Source organism: Hyperolius riggenbachi, chromosome 1 (genome assembly GCF_040937935.1).
Source record: "Hyperolius riggenbachi isolate aHypRig1 chromosome 1, aHypRig1.pri, whole genome shotgun sequence".
Taxonomy (NCBI): domain Eukaryota; kingdom Metazoa; phylum Chordata; class Amphibia; order Anura; family Hyperoliidae; genus Hyperolius; species Hyperolius riggenbachi.
In genome coordinates, this window is record NC_090646.1 from 427,135,338 (window position 1) to 427,152,463 (window position 17,126).

The 17,126-nt window shown below is 43.7% G+C and overlaps 1 protein-coding gene across 4 annotated transcripts in view; it reads right to left on the reverse strand.

Moving 5' to 3' along the window:
- KIF27 (kinesin family member 27) overlaps nt 1–17,126 on the reverse strand; it is a 70,954-nt gene that overhangs the window by 23,716 nt on the left and 30,112 nt on the right. For all 4 annotated transcript variants that reach the window (XM_068236981.1, XM_068236964.1, XM_068236971.1 and 1 more), the window contains 4 exons: nt 11,930–12,135; nt 9,464–9,661; nt 4,255–4,368; nt 1,563–1,739 (listed from right to left, as the gene is read on the reverse strand). In XM_068236981.1, coding sequence (XP_068093082.1) covers nt 1,563–1,739; nt 4,255–4,368; nt 9,464–9,661; nt 11,930–12,135 — 695 coding nt within the window. The remainder of the gene's footprint in view (nt 1–1,562; nt 1,740–4,254; nt 4,369–9,463; nt 9,662–11,929; nt 12,136–17,126) is intronic.

The following is a 17,126-nucleotide window of genomic DNA, read 5'->3' on the forward strand; positions in this document are numbered from 1 at the left end:
GTCGGATCTGTGGGCGATCTATTGGTGTGGGGGGGTGATCAGATTGCCCGCAAGGGGCAGGTTAGGGGCTGATTGATGGGTGGCAGTGACAGGGGGTGATTGACGGGTGATTGATGGGTGATTGACGGGTGATTGACAGGTGATTGACAGGTGATTGACAGGTGATCAGGGGGATAGATGCATACAGTAAACGGGGGGGGGGGGGGGGTCTGGGGAGAATCTGAGGGGTGGGGGGTGATCAGGAGGGGGCAGGGAGCAGGGGGGGGGGGGATTAAAAAAAAATAGCGTTGACAGATAGTGACAGGGAGTGATTGATGGGTGATTAGGGGGGTGATTGGGTGCAAACAGGGGTCTGGGGGGTGGGCAGGGGGGGGGGTCTGATGGGTGCTGTGGGCGATCTGGGGCAGGGGGGGGAGAAATCAGTGTGCTTGGGTGCAGACTAGGGTGGCTGCAGCCTGCCCTGGTGGTCCCTCGGACACTGGGACCACCAGGGCAGGAGGCAGCCTGTATAATACACTTTGTAAACATTACAAAGTGTATTATACACTTTGTATGCGGCGATCGCGGGGTTAACATCCCGCCGGCGCTTCCGTATAGCCGGCGGGATGTTGCGGCGAGCGGTGACAGGCGCCGGCGGAGGATCGCGTCACGGATGACGCGATCGCTCCGCCCATGCCCTTAAATGGACCGCCGCCTCTGTGGGTGAGGCCGTCCTGAAGGGCTCCACTTCCCCGCCGCCCCTGTGTAGTGGGCGGTCGGGAAGTGGTTAAGGTTCCCTTTAACATTAGTACACTGCTCATATCTTATGTACCAGGTAAGACACAACCCTAAAGGGTTTGTTAACACGCAGGGAACACAACATTTCAGAAAACTAAAAAATACCAATATTGTGGAGTGCTAAAGAAAAGGTCCATGGAATGTGCTTGAAACTGGGTATATTTTAAGTGCTGACAAGCTTTTATCTCTTTCCTTTTCTGGCAGTGATTATCTTATGTGATTATCCTACTATCATATGTAAAGTATCTCACTAACCATCAACTCTGCTGGGCAGTAGCATCACTAGGAGGGTGCGGTAGGTTCGGACCGCACCAGGTGTCACCAGCAGGGGGGTGACAACAAGCTCCAGGCTAAGGAAAAGTGGAGTAGACTATGTAAATACAGACCAGGCTAGTGCCTAACGTACTTCTCCCTCCTGCTCTTCTCCTTTCTAGCTGCTCCATGTTGAGCTGTTAATAGAGTTCAGAAGCCACCAGGGCCACATGGTGATCATCTTAACATCCCCCTATAACAAGCAATGTTACTACCTAGTGAAGTTGGAGGTTCATGGGATAAGAAGGGGTGACACCATGAGTTTCCGCACCTAGTGACACCAACCCTAGTGACGCCTCTGCTGCTGGGGAGAGTCATTTTTCTGGGTAAAGGGTATTACAGAATGAAACAGTACCAATCATTAATACTTTTAATAGTAAAAAAATGACCCTGAAACTGGCAGATCTGTTAAAATGATATTGTGAACTACTTCAGAAGCCACATAATTCAGTGAGGGAGTTTTGCTACCATACCTGACTTGAACGAAGCTTTTTCATCTCGAGCTGGCTCTTCTCCTTAAGCATTGCTTCCATCTTAGCTATGCTTTCTTCCCTCTTCTTTAACTCTTCTTCAAATTCACTCAGAGCCTGACGCTCCTTCAAGACCTTCTCAACTTCATCATCAAGCCACTTCTTCTGCTCTTCTATTCTCTGAATACAAATAAACATAAATCATGACTATAAGAGAAACACACACGTTTGAATTTCATGATGCAGTATAAGCAATGACTGTTTGTAAAACATTTTCACAACAGACATGGTTATATTTAATGTTTGAAACACAAACATGCTTAAATGCACACTTAGGGCTTGATTCACAAAGCAGGGCTAACTGTTAGCACGCCTGTGAAAACCCCCTTAGCACGTCTAAACGAGTTTTCGTGCGTAAAGCTTTACGCGCGCACTGCACCGAGCGCAGGGCGCTCCATGTGAAGTGCCCATTAAAGCCTATGGGACTTAGCGCGTATAAGACTTTGCACGCGTAAAACTTTGCGCGTGCAAAGTTAGCGCGCGATCTGATTGAGAAATCCTTTGCTAACCTACTTAGCACCCTGGTTAGCGCGCCTAAAGACTTTAGACGTGCTAAGTAGGTTAGCACCGCTTTGTGAATCAAGCCCTTAAACTGTAACATTCAAAATGTGCTGATTTGCCAGTACTAACATAAAGAATAAAATGTAAAGAAAAAGAGACACAGAGAGCCCAATATAGTGCAGTATGTACTGGAATGTGAAATGATGAAAAGTATAGTGAACTAGGTAACTATAGTTAAAAATTGCTTGGAAGGCAGTGGTGGACTTAACTCCTATAAGCAGACAATAGAAACTGTCAATTAATTAAACATACAATTTATTGGCATACTCCACAATAATCTGCAACGCGTTTCGCTGGCGTGACCCCGCTTCCTCAGGCAACAAAAATGGGGGAGCACACTACAGTGCCAGGTTCAGTAAACGCCAGGCACCTGGCGTTTACTGAACCTGGTACTGGCGTTTACTGAACCTGGTACTGTTGTATCCTCCCCCATTTTTGTTGCCTGGGTCTAGTATCTGCTTATAGGAAGTAAGTCCACCACTGCCTTCCAAGAAACTTTTAATTATTTTAAGTATTGTTTTACTCTTCTGGCACCTCTGTTCATTTTGCTATAAAGAATAAAATAAAGATGTGTCCTATTCAGGTATAACAGGAAAGCGGATTCATTGTATCACCCTTTTTTGGAAATCATGCCATGTGTACTTCAGTGCAATAGCTACAGTAGTGGCGCAACTAAGGAGCTTGGGGCCCCAGTGCCAGTTTTACATGGGGCCCCAAGCACTCTATTGCTATGGAGCCCCAAAACCTACCAAGGACAGCTGCAGTGTCAGAGAGGTGTATTTGTTAACCACTTCAGCCTACAGTGTTGTTCACCTTATGCATCCAAGCAATTTTCACCTCCCATAACTTTATTTATTACCATATCTTGTTTTTTTCCACCACCATTTAGGCATTCTTTGGGTGGTACATTATGCTAAGAATTATTTGAATCTAAATGCATTTTAACAGGAAGATTAAGAAAGAAATGGAAAAAATTAATTACTTCTCAGTTTTTGGTCATTATAGTTTGAAATTAATACATGCTACCGTAATTAAAACTCATGTATTTTATTTGCCCATTTGTCCCGGTTATTACACCGTTTAAATTAAGTCCCTATCACAATTTATGGCGCCAATATTTTATTTGAAAATAAAGGTGCATTTTTAAATTTGCGTCCATCACTATTTACAAGCTTATAATTAAAAAAAATATATAGTAATATACTCTCGACATGCATATTTTTATTTTTTATTTAAAAAAATGTATTTTTGGTGTGGGAGGTAAACAGTTAATTTTAAATGTAATAGAATGTGTATATTTAATAAAAAAATGTATGTGGGTGTAGTTTTACTATTTGGCCACAAGATGGCCACAGTAAAAAAAAACTAGCAAGAGGACGGAAAACTGTTTTTTTGGCCGTCATTTTTTTTGCCGGGGACTTAGATCGATGAATGGGAACAATGTTCTCATTCATTGATCTCAGGGCTAACAGAAGGCAGCGGGAGTGCGAGCGATCGCGCAGCTGCAGCAGCACAGTCTATCTGGACGGATATATCCGTCCAGATAGACTTAAGTTGTTAAAGGTAATATCCGAGCTTAAATAAAAAAATGACACCTACTTAGTCGGGGCTTCCTCCAGCCCCTAGCAGTCGCTATGTCCCTCGCTGCAGCTCTGCTCTCAGTCGCTGGCTCCTGGTCCCCGACTATGCAGACTGACCTCACCAGGTCGTCCTCTACTGCACCTGCGTGAGCACCGCTGTCAATCACTCGCATGTGGTGTGGAGTGTACTGCGCAGGCAGTAGGTGACAAGTACGTGTTATTTTTTATTTCAGCTCGGACATTCCCTTTAGGAATCACCACTATCTAATGCACATATAGAGGTGTTTATTACCAGCATAGCACAAATGAAAAGCTAACAAGATAGATGAAGAAAGGCCACTAGTGGGCCCCTCTTGTTCTTGAGATGGAAAATGAGCCTAGCATACACATGATATGTCCTTTGGAACCCTGCCATGTTTTGCAGCTTGAGGAAATATGCCATTTTATAATATCAGACTTCCATAGCCATTGTTAGCCAGCTAAAAACAACTCACTAGCTGAATTTGATCTGGCATACTGGAAGTACTTTTCCTTCTTCTGATGGCTGCAATCTCCTCATTTTTCAGTTTCAGCATCTTCTGCTGTTGCTCGGTCTTCAGCTGAAGCTCCTAATGAAATACAATGAAATAATACTTCATGGTTTGTTCATAGCATCAATTCAAGCATTCAGGCACGCTGCAATAAAGTGCCCTAACACACTTTGGCATATGTTGCACTGTAAATTTTAAAAACAATGAGAATGGGTGGGTCAATGCATCGCAACAAAGCATGCAGAGTTTTTACTGAACACAATACAGTAGAGTCTCGGTTATCCGGCACCGACAGGGATTGGCTGATGCCAGATAAGTTTGCTTTGTAGATGCTTGAGACTCAATGTTAAAAAATAGGCCTAGTTAATACAGTACTATACCCCACTCTATATACATACCATAAACTCTGTATTAAATATTAAAATACTGTAATTGAGAGAATATTAACCTTGGGGGAGCCATGGAACCCACTATTTAAAGGAAACCAGGGATAAACAATATTAAAAGATTTATACATACCAGGGGCTTCCTCCAGCACCATTGGCACGGATTGCTCCCACGCCGTCATCCTCAGTCTTCTTCGTCTTCTGTACCGGGTCCCGTAACTTCGGCCAGCCGTGGCCAGTCTGCGCCAGAGAAGTGCGCTCTCTCCGGCAGAGAATAGTACTGTGCCTGTATAAATCTTTTAATAGTGTTCATCTCTGGTACACTTTAAGCACAGTAGAGCCTACAAAAAGTTGGCCTTCACCACTGTACTACCGGCGATTTGTTCTGGTTGGTTGAGGGCCCGTTTCCATTAGAGCGGAAATCGAGTCGAATCCGCAGAGTTTCCCCGCAGGCAACTAGCCGGGGAAACTCTGCCATAGGGGATAATGCTGCCGCCGGCTGAATCACTTGCCCTAGCGATTCATCCGACATTCCAGCATTTTTCCATGCCAGAGGCAGCGAATCCCATAGCCATGCATAGCAAGGCTTCCGAGCTTCGGCTGCGTACTTGCACAACAGGGAAGTGCCGCTACGCGTCTCGTAGGACGCGCGGTGTCTAGTGGAAACAGGCCCTGAGACTTCTAAGTATCAACCGACCTAAGGAGAGGGAAGCCTCTGGATCCTAATGAGGCCTTCAACAATGTCCTCTGCCACTGCCCAGGATCCTCCGACGGATTGAGGCCGTGATCCTCTTCTGACATGAGCACAACTGCTCCTGCTTGAAGAGAAGCATAGCCCTGATCAGTGTAACGGTTGGGTGCTGCAACTCAGACGTCTGATTATTAGGTGATCTGCAGTATCACCAATAATACAGACACTATACCTGATTATGTGGTGATCTGCAGAATCACCAATAATACAAGTATAGTAATACGAGATACTGAGAGAGTAGTGTATTGGTACAACCGTAACTTTAATAGTTAGTGAGACCTTACCATTGGAGCTGATAAGGTACTATCAGTATAGTGACTGTATAGACTAGAACAGGCCTTTCCAGTGGAGCTGGAAAGGTGCTATCAGTCACTAATAGAGCAATAAGAGACTATCTCACCAGAGAAGCTGGCGAGCAAATAGTGTCTCACCAGTGGCGAGGGCCCACTGGTGAGTAGAAGGTCAGACAGGTCAAGTTCGGCAACAGAGAGGTAGTGTCAGTACAGAATCGTAAGGCAGAAGGATAACGAGTAGACAGGCAAAGGTTCAGCAACTAGTCAGATAGGCAGAAGTACATAAACGCTAAGCAGAAAGCAAGGTCAGAGAGAGGAATAGCCAGAATCATACACAGGTAATCAAACACAATATAACAATAATCCTAGTCTTGGTGTGGAGTCCTTGGTTTCAACACCTGGCACTAGTCTAAGGTCTGAGCGCTTACACAAAGTATTCACGACAGCAGACAGGGATTGAATGAAGACTGGAGGCTTAAGAAGCGGAGGTACGCTTCCAGCCACTCCCACCACGGAATCAGCCAATCCAAGCGGCGAGAGTCACCAGTGACGTCAGCCAACCAGGCAGGTCAGCTGACGCGCCTTCTGCCCGCATAAAGGTCCTGTCTCCGCGCGCGCACCGCGCGAGACAGAAACCTTATGAGCTGGAGACAAGACAGTCCTCAGCATGCTAGACGCTGAGAGGCAGAACAAGACCCGCGAGCCAAACACAGAGGTGGCTGTGGTCATAGCCTGCTTGCCCACAGCCGCCAAGTTACTAGTTGTTACAATCAGATTGCCGACAAGTCAACGGGGACCGGATGAAGCCACATTAGGATTCAGAGGCTTCCCTCCTCTAAGGTGAGTATGTGATTTTGTTCCAATGCTTCAGCTCGGGTACATTTTAAAGCCACAAAGCTCAATGGAGGTCCCATGGACAGGAAGTGAACAGAAATCTCTCATATGAGGGGTGGGGGGATGGGGGTGGGGGGTTTAGCAGTAACTCCCCTTTAAGTTTCACTATCTACACTATCTAAATAAACTTTTTACTATAATTTATTTTAAAGTCAAAGAAAGGAAAGGAAACAAAAGGTCTTTATTACAGTTTGAGAATATCAGACAAGAGAAGTGCACAAACCATTTTGAGAAATCTGAAATTTGCAAGAATAGTGCAGAATTAAAAAGGCCAAAAACACTGACAAAAGTCAAGTTGTAAAACACACTCAACAAACCACCTACATTTATGTGCCAGGAAGACTAACGATGTGCAAGTCCGTAATACAAGCCAAGATTTTGAGAGGAAAAATTGAAAAAGCAAGGTCAAATAGACAAATAAAATTATACTATACATATATGACATTTAGCAAGAAGTTTAGAATGAAGATGATACCATTTATTGGCTAACTTAAAGGAAACCAGAGCTCAGACAAAGAAAAAGATTAATACATACCTGGGGCTTCCTCCAGCCCCATCTGCTTGGATCGCTTCCACTCCGCCGTCCTCTGATGTCTGCAGCTGCGCTAACGGGTTCTTGCATTTCCGTCAGTCGGAGCCAGTCTACGCAGGAGAAGGGCGTTCTTTGCATATCTCTCCAGCAGCTGCTAAAGAGATACATAGAGGGCGCACTTCTCTTACACCAGACTTGCTCAGACAGAACGCTATAGGCCACATGAGCACAATCGGCGCGGCGGCGCACTTGCCCAGAAGATGCCAACCTGGCGAGGTTGGCATCTACAACAGAGGGGATTCTGGGACACCAGAGCTGCAGCGAGGGACATATCAGCTGCCAGGGGCTGGATGAAGCCCCAGGTAAGTAGATTTTTTTTTTTTATTTAATTTCCTCGGACCTGTCCTTTAAGATACCTTAAATGTAACAGAACATCCAAATGAGGTGAAAGGTTGTTAGCGGGTTTATGATTAATAGATTAGACTCCTTGTTTACTCAATCTTCACACAATTCGGACTCAGACTGTCACAGGGGCATCATAAATTCAGAGTTCACAAATTTTAGCTACAAGCAGAGTGGCATCTTAATGACGTATTTATGCTTGCAAAAAAAAAAATCTATGTATCCCTTTTAAAGTTGCATGTATACACAGTAATTGTCTGTTCCAACATCTAAACAAACTGGATTGAAGTCTGGCGAAGGCTGCACAGCCAAAAACTTACTCTTATTATTTTAAGTACAAACTAACCAGCAAACTCATGGTGAACCAGAACCCATTGGGATGTGTAAGGGGCTACAATGGTCCTAAAAGCCTCCTTACTAAAATGCTATGGAAAACAAAAGTTTGCTTTCTTAAAACAGAAAGTATTGGCGATAATTCAGGTTGGAGTTCTGAGATGTCTCCCAGTGCATCACTGTTGAAATGTGCAAATTAACCATTGTCGTCCTTAGAAGCTACACACACCTCCAGATCAGTTAGCCAATAAATGGTATCATCCTGATTCTAAACTTCTTGTTTTTACTGACGGCTAATACTCTACTGCTACTGCATGACATTTAGAAACAATAACACCAATATCCTTTAATTAAAATAGCACAAATATATTATGCAGCACTGTATTATGGGACAATAGTATAAGGTGTAGACTACAAACATATAACACACAATGAAGAAAGCATGGCACGGGATGGAGCCTACAATCCACTACAGTAGCTCTATCCTACTCAGTATTCTCACTAACATCATTTTCTATTTATAACCTGTTTCTTCTTCTTTTAATTCTGTTCCCTTTCAGATTCCTTCTAGTTTTTTTTTCTCACCACATTTATTAATGAATCATCTCTCATTATAGTCCGCCTTATCTATAAAATAACTTTATAGCGCTATTCAAGGAAAAAACATTCAAAATAAAAAATAAGCTATTCCAGGTCAACTTCAATATTACATTTCCAATCTTATTCTAAAAAAAAACTTTTCTTTACTTGCTGAATGATTAAAAGGTTTCATATAGATAATGTGAAAAACAGAAAATGTGAGAATCAACCCTATTCGTGTGCTTCTCTTACTATGCCCTTTTTAATCATTGTATTATTAGTTGTCATTTCTATGTTTACTGCTCTTTAAGTAAATGAGTAAACTCATGTACAGGAGATATGTTTTCTACTGCAAAGCAGATATGCTGGAAAATGTAGTCTGTCATACTTTGGGTGTTGCATGATATGCCCATCAACTACATTCAGAGTGAAAGGATGAAAGCTGCAGTGAATGTTGGCAATCACATTTGGTCCATGAAACAGGAATTCTGTTGTCCACTTTGCTTCCATACATTGTCTATATTCACTTATAAACCTGACTGCTATAACAAATGTTTATCAACCTGACTGCTATAAAAAAGGTTCCTTGATTAATTTCAAGGTTAACTGGGCTTTAAAACTATTTCCAAGTATAAAATGAATAAACTTGGGTTGAAAGGACAACTGAAGTGAGAATAATAGGGAGGGTGCTATAATTATTTCCTTTTAAACAATACCAGCAGCTAATCTTGTCAGATTTGACAGAAATGTCAGAAACCTCTGATCTGCATATGCTTGTTCAGGGTCTGTGGCTAAAATTTTTATTGGCAGAGGATCAGCAGGATAGCCAGGAAACTGGTATTGGTTAAAAGAAAATAAATATGGCACCCTCCATATCCCTCTCGTTACAGTTGTCCTTTAAAATATTTTAGAAAATGTATTTAATATTTCAGGTTATACATGTTAGTACTGGAGTTGGAGGGCCATAAACAAATACCGTAATTCTGTTGCAAGTTCCATTTACCTTGATTTGTTGCTGATCTTTTTGAACAGCCAATTCTAATTTCCTCTTCTTCTCAGACTCTTCTTTCAGCTTTTTCTGTAACTGGCTCTGCTGCTGTCGCATGCTGGCAATGTTTTGTTTCAGGTCTGCTACACTATTCTCATTCTGAACAGAAAGACTCGCCAGCTTCTTTGTGTCTTGCTGTTTTTTTTGTAGTACCTGAAAATAAGGGGAATGAGCAATGTACATCAAATACTTGTTACATAGGTGTACATGAAAAAGCACTAAAACTGGCCTATGCAAAACGGCCCAAAAACAGGGAAAAAATGATAAAAATAATATACTTTATTATAACAAAAAGAAAAACAAGATCAAGTCGAAGCAGGACTTTTTGGCGTCCACTTCGCACCGTGCCAAAAAGCCATGTACGCTGATCTAGTGTATGTACAGAGCTTATAAGAGTTTATTACATGACATAGCAAACTGTTAAAAAGCTTTTATGTACCGTATTTTTAGAAATCAATTAGCCCACATGGGCCCTGGTGCACTAAGCTTTTCTTGTAAATTATCTGTCCTTCTCCTCCTCCTATTTTCTTACCTTATTTTTATAATACCTTTTCAACATCTAGAAAGAAAAAGTACAAGACACATGCCGCGCACAAGTGGAAACGGGGCCTTAAAGTGTACTCAAGGCAAACCTCAGGTCAAAAAACAGATACTTGCCAAATAAGAAAGAAGCCTCTGAATCCTGTAGAGGCTTCTCATGCTATCCTCTGGACCACCTTTGCCACTCATGGACCCACATAAGGAAAGCCGACAAGAGCTTCCTGGATTTCAGATCCGGGCCACACTTCTCTTCATGCACCATAGTGGCTGTACTGTGCTTGCACGAGTACGGCTGCGCCTGCGCAGTAGTACGGAGCCCCTCGTGATTGGCGGTAGGGGCTAGGAAGACATGGGAAGCCTCTGCAGGATCCAGAGGCTTGCCACTTCTTAGGTTAGTATCTGATTTTTGACCTGAGGTTCACCTGGGGTTCACTTTAATAAATGTATTTATCTTTCTCATATGTTGAATTAATCAATGAGTTGCTAGCGAACTGATTAGTAACACAATAAGGGGAAAGAGGTGCCCTGGTTGTATAAAAGCTTCTAAAAACAGTTTAAGGCTCCCTGCACACTGCATGTGATTCCGATTTTTAATTGTTTTTTTACATCCGATTCCGATTTTCAATCGTTACTACGTGCTGCATTTTTTTCCTCCGTTTTTCTGTTGATTGCATTCAGGGAAAATCGTAATTGCAAATCGGAATCGCAAAATGGATTTGCAGTGTGCAGGGAGCCTAAAATCGAGTAGGGAAACAAGGTAGCTTACCTCAATGATGAAAAGCTTTGTAATTTACAAAAGATTTTTTATTTAGCACAGGCAATGCGTTTTTGTGGGTCTGAGCCTGTTTCCTTAGGCCAATAACAGTGCCAAATGATGAAAATCGATCTAGCATAGGGAACCATAGGGAGAGAGGCTCCCTATGCTAGATTGATTTTCATCATTTGGCACTGTTATTGGCCTAAGGAAGCAGGCTCAGACCCACGAAACGCATTGCCTGTGCTAAATAAAAATCTTTTGTAAATTACAAAGATTTTCGTCATTGAGGTAAGCTACCTTGTTTCCCTTCTCGATTTTAGGCTCCCTGCACACTGCAAATCTGTTTTGCGATTCAGATTTGCAATTCCGATTTCTCCTGAATGCAATCAACAGAAAAACTGTTTTTATAAGCTTTTATACAACCAGGGCACCTCTTTCACCTTATTGTGCATAAATATACCCCCATACACATCCTGTCCGAGGGGTGGAGACAGAACACTCGTGAATCATACCACGGTGGACACCTGTTTCCCTTTTTCTTCAAGAGAGTGATCACATCCGGGTCCATCGAGCACCACCCCGAGTGGAGTCGGGTTTATGGTCTCCACCTGCTTCTTGTGGTCGGTAGCCCCTTGCAACCCTCCTTTGTGAGTAGTACCTTACTTATTTTCACATTCACAATTGACATATTACACTATTGGGCTCCCGTTTTTTGTCTCCTGTGCCTTTTTTCTATAGGGTGCCAAGACACCCCTACTACACTACACAACTGAATAGTAACTTGGGGCTTTCATTTGCTAGCACAACTTCCACTTCCTGTGAGAGTGGGGAGAATTTTCCAGCTGGCAGCAGTCACAGTCTAAATAAAGTATGTGTGCAGATTACTGGTAAAAAAGGAGCACCTGCAAATAGCATGTATCCATGAGATTCCCTTATCACTACTAGGGAGTAAAATCAGCAGTGGTTTACAGTATAACTGCATTATCGACTATTATCATTTCACTATCTGTTTAGCATAGCAACATCTTAGGCACACGTAATTGCCAAATTTAAAAATCATGCATCATCACAATGTTTAAGATTCTGTAAAATGATTGTCGATATAAATATATAATGCATTTTACCTCCATTTTTAACTTTGCCACTTCCATTTTCTTACGGAAGTCTTTCTGTAATTTGGTTTTCTGAGCCTGATCCCTCAGTTCTTTGTTTTCTAGCTCTTGCAGCTGTTTCTGAGCTTCAGACAGTTCAGCTTTCGCCTGCTCTGCTTCTTGTTCAAGCTGAGATATTTTCATTGAATACTGTTTGTTCACAGATTGAGCATCGTTACCTGAAAACATAAGATTACAGTTTTTCCAAATCTGCACATCTCATCTCATAAGCAAAAACAGAAGAGCGGAATTCTGACACCAGCACAAATCTTTCTGACCTGAGTTCTAGCGTTGAGGCTCTCAACCTTTCCACATCAGGGCCTGCGTAATAACTATGCCGATATAAAAAGAACAATCCAAGTGTACCCAGGGCATTGCTAAAATAGAAAATTGGATAATTACCTAAGGTGAAGCCTTTGGATCCTCCAGAGACTCTTCAAGACCACCGCCATGCTCCTGTCCATGCACAAGGATGAGCGGCTTTGGCTTTTGGCGCAGGTACGGCTGTACTCACACGAGTGCAGTAGGGCCACACGTGTACACGGTGGAGAGTGCACTCTGATCACATTTCTGACACACTCTTGACAGATATGTTCAGCGGGTCCATGAGCAACAACAGTGGGGGCGAAAAGGACATGGGAAGCCTGTGGACTATCCAGAGGTTTCATTCTACCTAGGTAAGTATGTCTTTTTTTTAACCGCCTCAGGTACACTTTAAAGTTTCCAGTGTTCCTTACATTTGGGTGAATATCCATATAAAGTAAACAGAGCATATGTAAGGAAAGAAACAACAAAAAATATCTGGCTTGTTTCTTAGCCTGTGTTCTTTTCTTTTTTTTTCTGTCACTAAAAGGTTTAAAGAGAACCCAAAGTGTGTTTAAAGAATGTTATCTGCATACAGAGGCTGGATCTGCCTATACAGCCCAGCCTCTGTTGCTATCCCAAACCCCACTATGGTCCCCCTGCACTCTGCAATCCCTCATAAAATCACAGCCATGCTGTGAGGCTGTGTTTACATCTGTAGTGTCAGTCTCAGCTGCTCCCCCGCCTCCTGCATAGCTCCGGTCCCTGCCCCCGTCCCTTCCCTCCAATCAGCAGGGAGGGAAGGGATGCAGGCGGGGACTGGAGTTCTGCAGGAGGCGGGGAGAGCAGCAGACTGACACTATAGAGATAAACACAGCCAGCTCTGACAAGCTGTTTGTCAGCAGCATGGCTGTGATTTATGATGGATTGCAGAGTGCAGGGGGACCTTAGGGGGGTTTGGGATAGCAACAGAGGCTGGGCTGTATAGGCAGATTCAGCCTCTGTATGCAGATAATATTCTTCAAACCCACCTCGGGATCTCTTTAAGAATCCAGAGCTGTAAATGACACTTTCTCTGCAGCTGAATTGCAGTGTAATTGTGATGACTAAATAGTGTTCATAAAACTCCTGCGTGGCTGAGAAAAACCTCTGGTAAAAGGAGATCAAAAGGTAAAAAATAGCTCAAAATCTGTCCGTATTTTCGCTGAAAAAACACTGAAAAAAATTAGATGTTCAAAACTTCAAATCTTTAAAATCAAAACATGAACTATGGAATTCCAGGAAAGTGCTACTTACTGTAGTCTTAGTACTATAGATACAATTGTTTATCTCAGTTTATTTTCACTTCAGGTTTGCTTTGATTCTGATGCAATAGCTGCTGCGCTCTGCAGTGCCCTTCTCCCTGCTGTGTTAACAGTGTTATCTCAGAGAAAACTAGGTAGAATAGTTTAAAGGCAGGAAAAGTGTCTTAGATAAAATTATTATAACATTTTGATGATTTGCAAAGAGCAAGATGCCACTCCCATGGCACACAGATAATTCATTCTGCAGCACTGGCCGGTAGGGTTAGATGGCAATGTGCGTTTGTGTAACAATGTAATTTAGGTATATAAAACATTGATGAGATCAAATAGAATACAGTTTACTTCAGGTTTGCTATAAGTATTGATCGTTAAGGGTGGGGACACACTAGGCAGAATCGCCTAGGCGTTTTCCATAGCACATAGTGGAAAACATAAAGGCGATTCTGCCTAGAGTGTTCCTACCCTAAATGAGATGGGTGTCTTTACTGACCAACAACGAACATCATCTCATTGTACCCTCAGTTTTCCTGACATATGCCCCAAGCTCTGGCCCTGCTGAAATTTAGACACGCAGTATCCACTAAAAGGTAACCTATAAGTATATAAGTCCCACGATGCCCCCCTCTGGACTTTTCTAGAGATCCCGGACAGCCACCCCATCAAACTCCATACACTCCTTTGGATTCCCAAACAAACTAGGCCCAAACACCTTAGCCCCCTTCTCACCTCAGACTTAGCCATTTGGGACTCCTTCAGATACTCAGGAGGCCTCCAATCCTCCCATCTACCCCTATGCCCCATCCTTTATAATCCCCTCTTCCCACCTGGCCTGGATAATCCAAGCACCTTCAAATGGTGGTCTGACCACCAATTCCTTTTAGTTAAAAATTTCCTCACTGGCAGAGGTCTTCTCTCTTGGGAAGAGATTAACCTCCCCGGCGTTCTATTGAGATCGCCAGGGAGGCTGCGGGAGGGGTTTTTTTTAATAAAAAAAAAAACTATTTCATGCAGCCAACTGAAAGTTGGCTGCATGAAAGCCCACTAGAGGGCGCTCCGGAGGCGTTCTTCCGATCGCCTCCGGCGCCCAGAATAAACAAGGAAGGCCGCAATGAGCGGCCTTCCTTGTTTTGCTTAGATCGTCGCCATAGCGACGAGCGGAGTGACGTCATGGACGTCAGCCGACGTCCTGACGTCAGCCGCCTCCGATCCAGCCCTTAGCGCTGGCCGGAACTTTTTGTTCCGGCTACGCTGGGCTCAGGCGGCTGGGGGGACCCTCTTTCGCCGCTGCTCGCGGCGGATGGCCGCAGAGCGGCGGCGATCAGGCAGCACACGCGGCTGGCAAAGTGCCGGCTGCGTGTGCTGCACTTTATTTGAAGAAAATCGGCCCAGCAGGGCCTGAGCGGCAGCCTCCGGCGGTGATGGACGAGCTGAGCTCGTCCATACCGCTCAGGAGGTTAAGGATAAACACAACCCCCCCGCACCAGAATACTTTAAATTTATACAAATAAAGCATTGGATCTCTACTCTAATACGAGACAAAGAATTTCCCTTGCTCCCTACTTTTTTTGAGAACATGTGCCTGGGGAACCCGCCTGGATCAGGTGCAATCTCGATAATATACTCTAGAATATCCCGCCCTGACTCCTCGAGACTACACCCTTATATCCAGAAATGGGAAGGAGAACTCGGACAACACAGAGAGCTGGAGGCTTGGGTTGATTGTTGGCAGCGGGTAGCCAGTTGCTCAACAAATGTATTTGCCATGGAATCAGCGTACAAAGTTCTAACCCGTTGGTACCTGGTCCCAACCAAACTACATAAATTGTCCCCCACTTTTGACTCTAAATGCTTTAGGGGTTGTGGAAGGGAAGGCACTATGTTCCACATCTGGTGGCAATGCCCCCGGCTTACCCGCTTTTGGAGCAGAACATTCGGCCTTCTGCAATCCCTCTTCCATGTCACCATACGTAAAGACCCATGGATTGCGCTCTTCCATGGCAAAATTGATGGGCTCACAGAGATTCAAAACAAATTAGCCTCCTTCCTCTTTCTCTCCGCCAAAATGACGGTGGCAAAGAATTGGAAGAAGACACCCACAAATTTTCTAGAAGTTAAAACGCTCATGTCTGATTTCATGATTAACGAAAAATTAACGAGCGTCCTCCGTAGCACCCATAAGAAATTTCTACGTATATGGCAGCCCTGGATCGACCTGGAATTTCCGGGATTAGACACTGATTTGTATATGACCTGTTAAACTTATTTGTGTCTCTCCATAGGACTCCCTGTCCCTCTCCTCCCCCCCTCTCTCTTTCTTACCCCCCCCCCTCTTTTCTCTCCCCTATCCTTTCTTCTTCCTGCTCTCTATACCCTCTCCAACTTGCTCCTGCTTGGGCAAGAGGTGGGGGCACATAGGGTGAAGTCGGAAAGATTTTTCCCTTCTCCCTCCAATAGCCTTTTCAGGACCAAGGGATCTCGACACTGCCCGTCGAGAAACCCCTCAGGTTTGAGCGTTCATGTTTTCTATGTTCTATGTTAATGTTTTACTTGTACATGCTCATACTTCTGGTTGTGATTCCCCGGTACCTGATGCCGCGCGCTGCCGGATTGTCTCAACCACGGTCTAGTTCACCAATGCGATCCCCAACGTGGGATACACTTACAAATGTGTACAACTGTTTTGACTGTTTTTATATGTTAAAAATTTCAATAAAAATACTGAAACAAAAAAGGTAACCTATAAGTATAAATTATTATTATCAGATGCTCAGTTACTTCAGTCCTGTACAAGGTCTGTCCCCAAAAGAGATCCACACTTGATCCCTCGTGCAGCAGTTTGGGGCTGAGTCCTGTACGGAGGCGGTGCAGCCCTCTGTTGCTATGGAGGTAGGACGGAAGGCCGACGGTGCACCGCATAACGGAGTAGGCAGGGTGAGCAAAAGTACAATGCCCTCGGCCTAGGCTTGACACAGACGATATGCCAGTTGCATGAAGGGTGAGTGGACTCCGCTGTACACACCCTGGGTTATCGGTAGACATGGCCGACCACCATCTAGCATGTGCACAAGGTTTAAAGAGGAACCAAAGAAAAAAAAAAGAAAAATCTTTCACCATATTGCACCCACAGCATTATGACTAGAAAGTACAATACTACCTATCTACTCCTCCACCATGGTCTACAATGTTTGATAAGTGGATTGCTGCATCAAATTCAGGTTACCACCCCCTTAAAACGCATAAAAAAAGTGATTTTTTTTTTCAGTTTTGATTGTATTTGCACATTTGGGAGCCTGTGTAGTAGTCCCAGCATGCAACAGAGGAGAGGTTTCAGCCTGTATTGATTGGTTATGCTTAAAAAAATAAATAAGGATTTCATATTAACATTATGTTAATTATTGTGTAATGCATGGTACATTTTTGTTGTGGGTCCCTTTAAGCTAGGCACTCATACTAGATGACATTCACCCGATCTGGCTTAGTTACGAATCTCGCATGTACAGGCATACCCTAATGCCGCATAAAGACACCCGGGTTTATTTTTCCCCTTCTCATCCCTCCCGCTG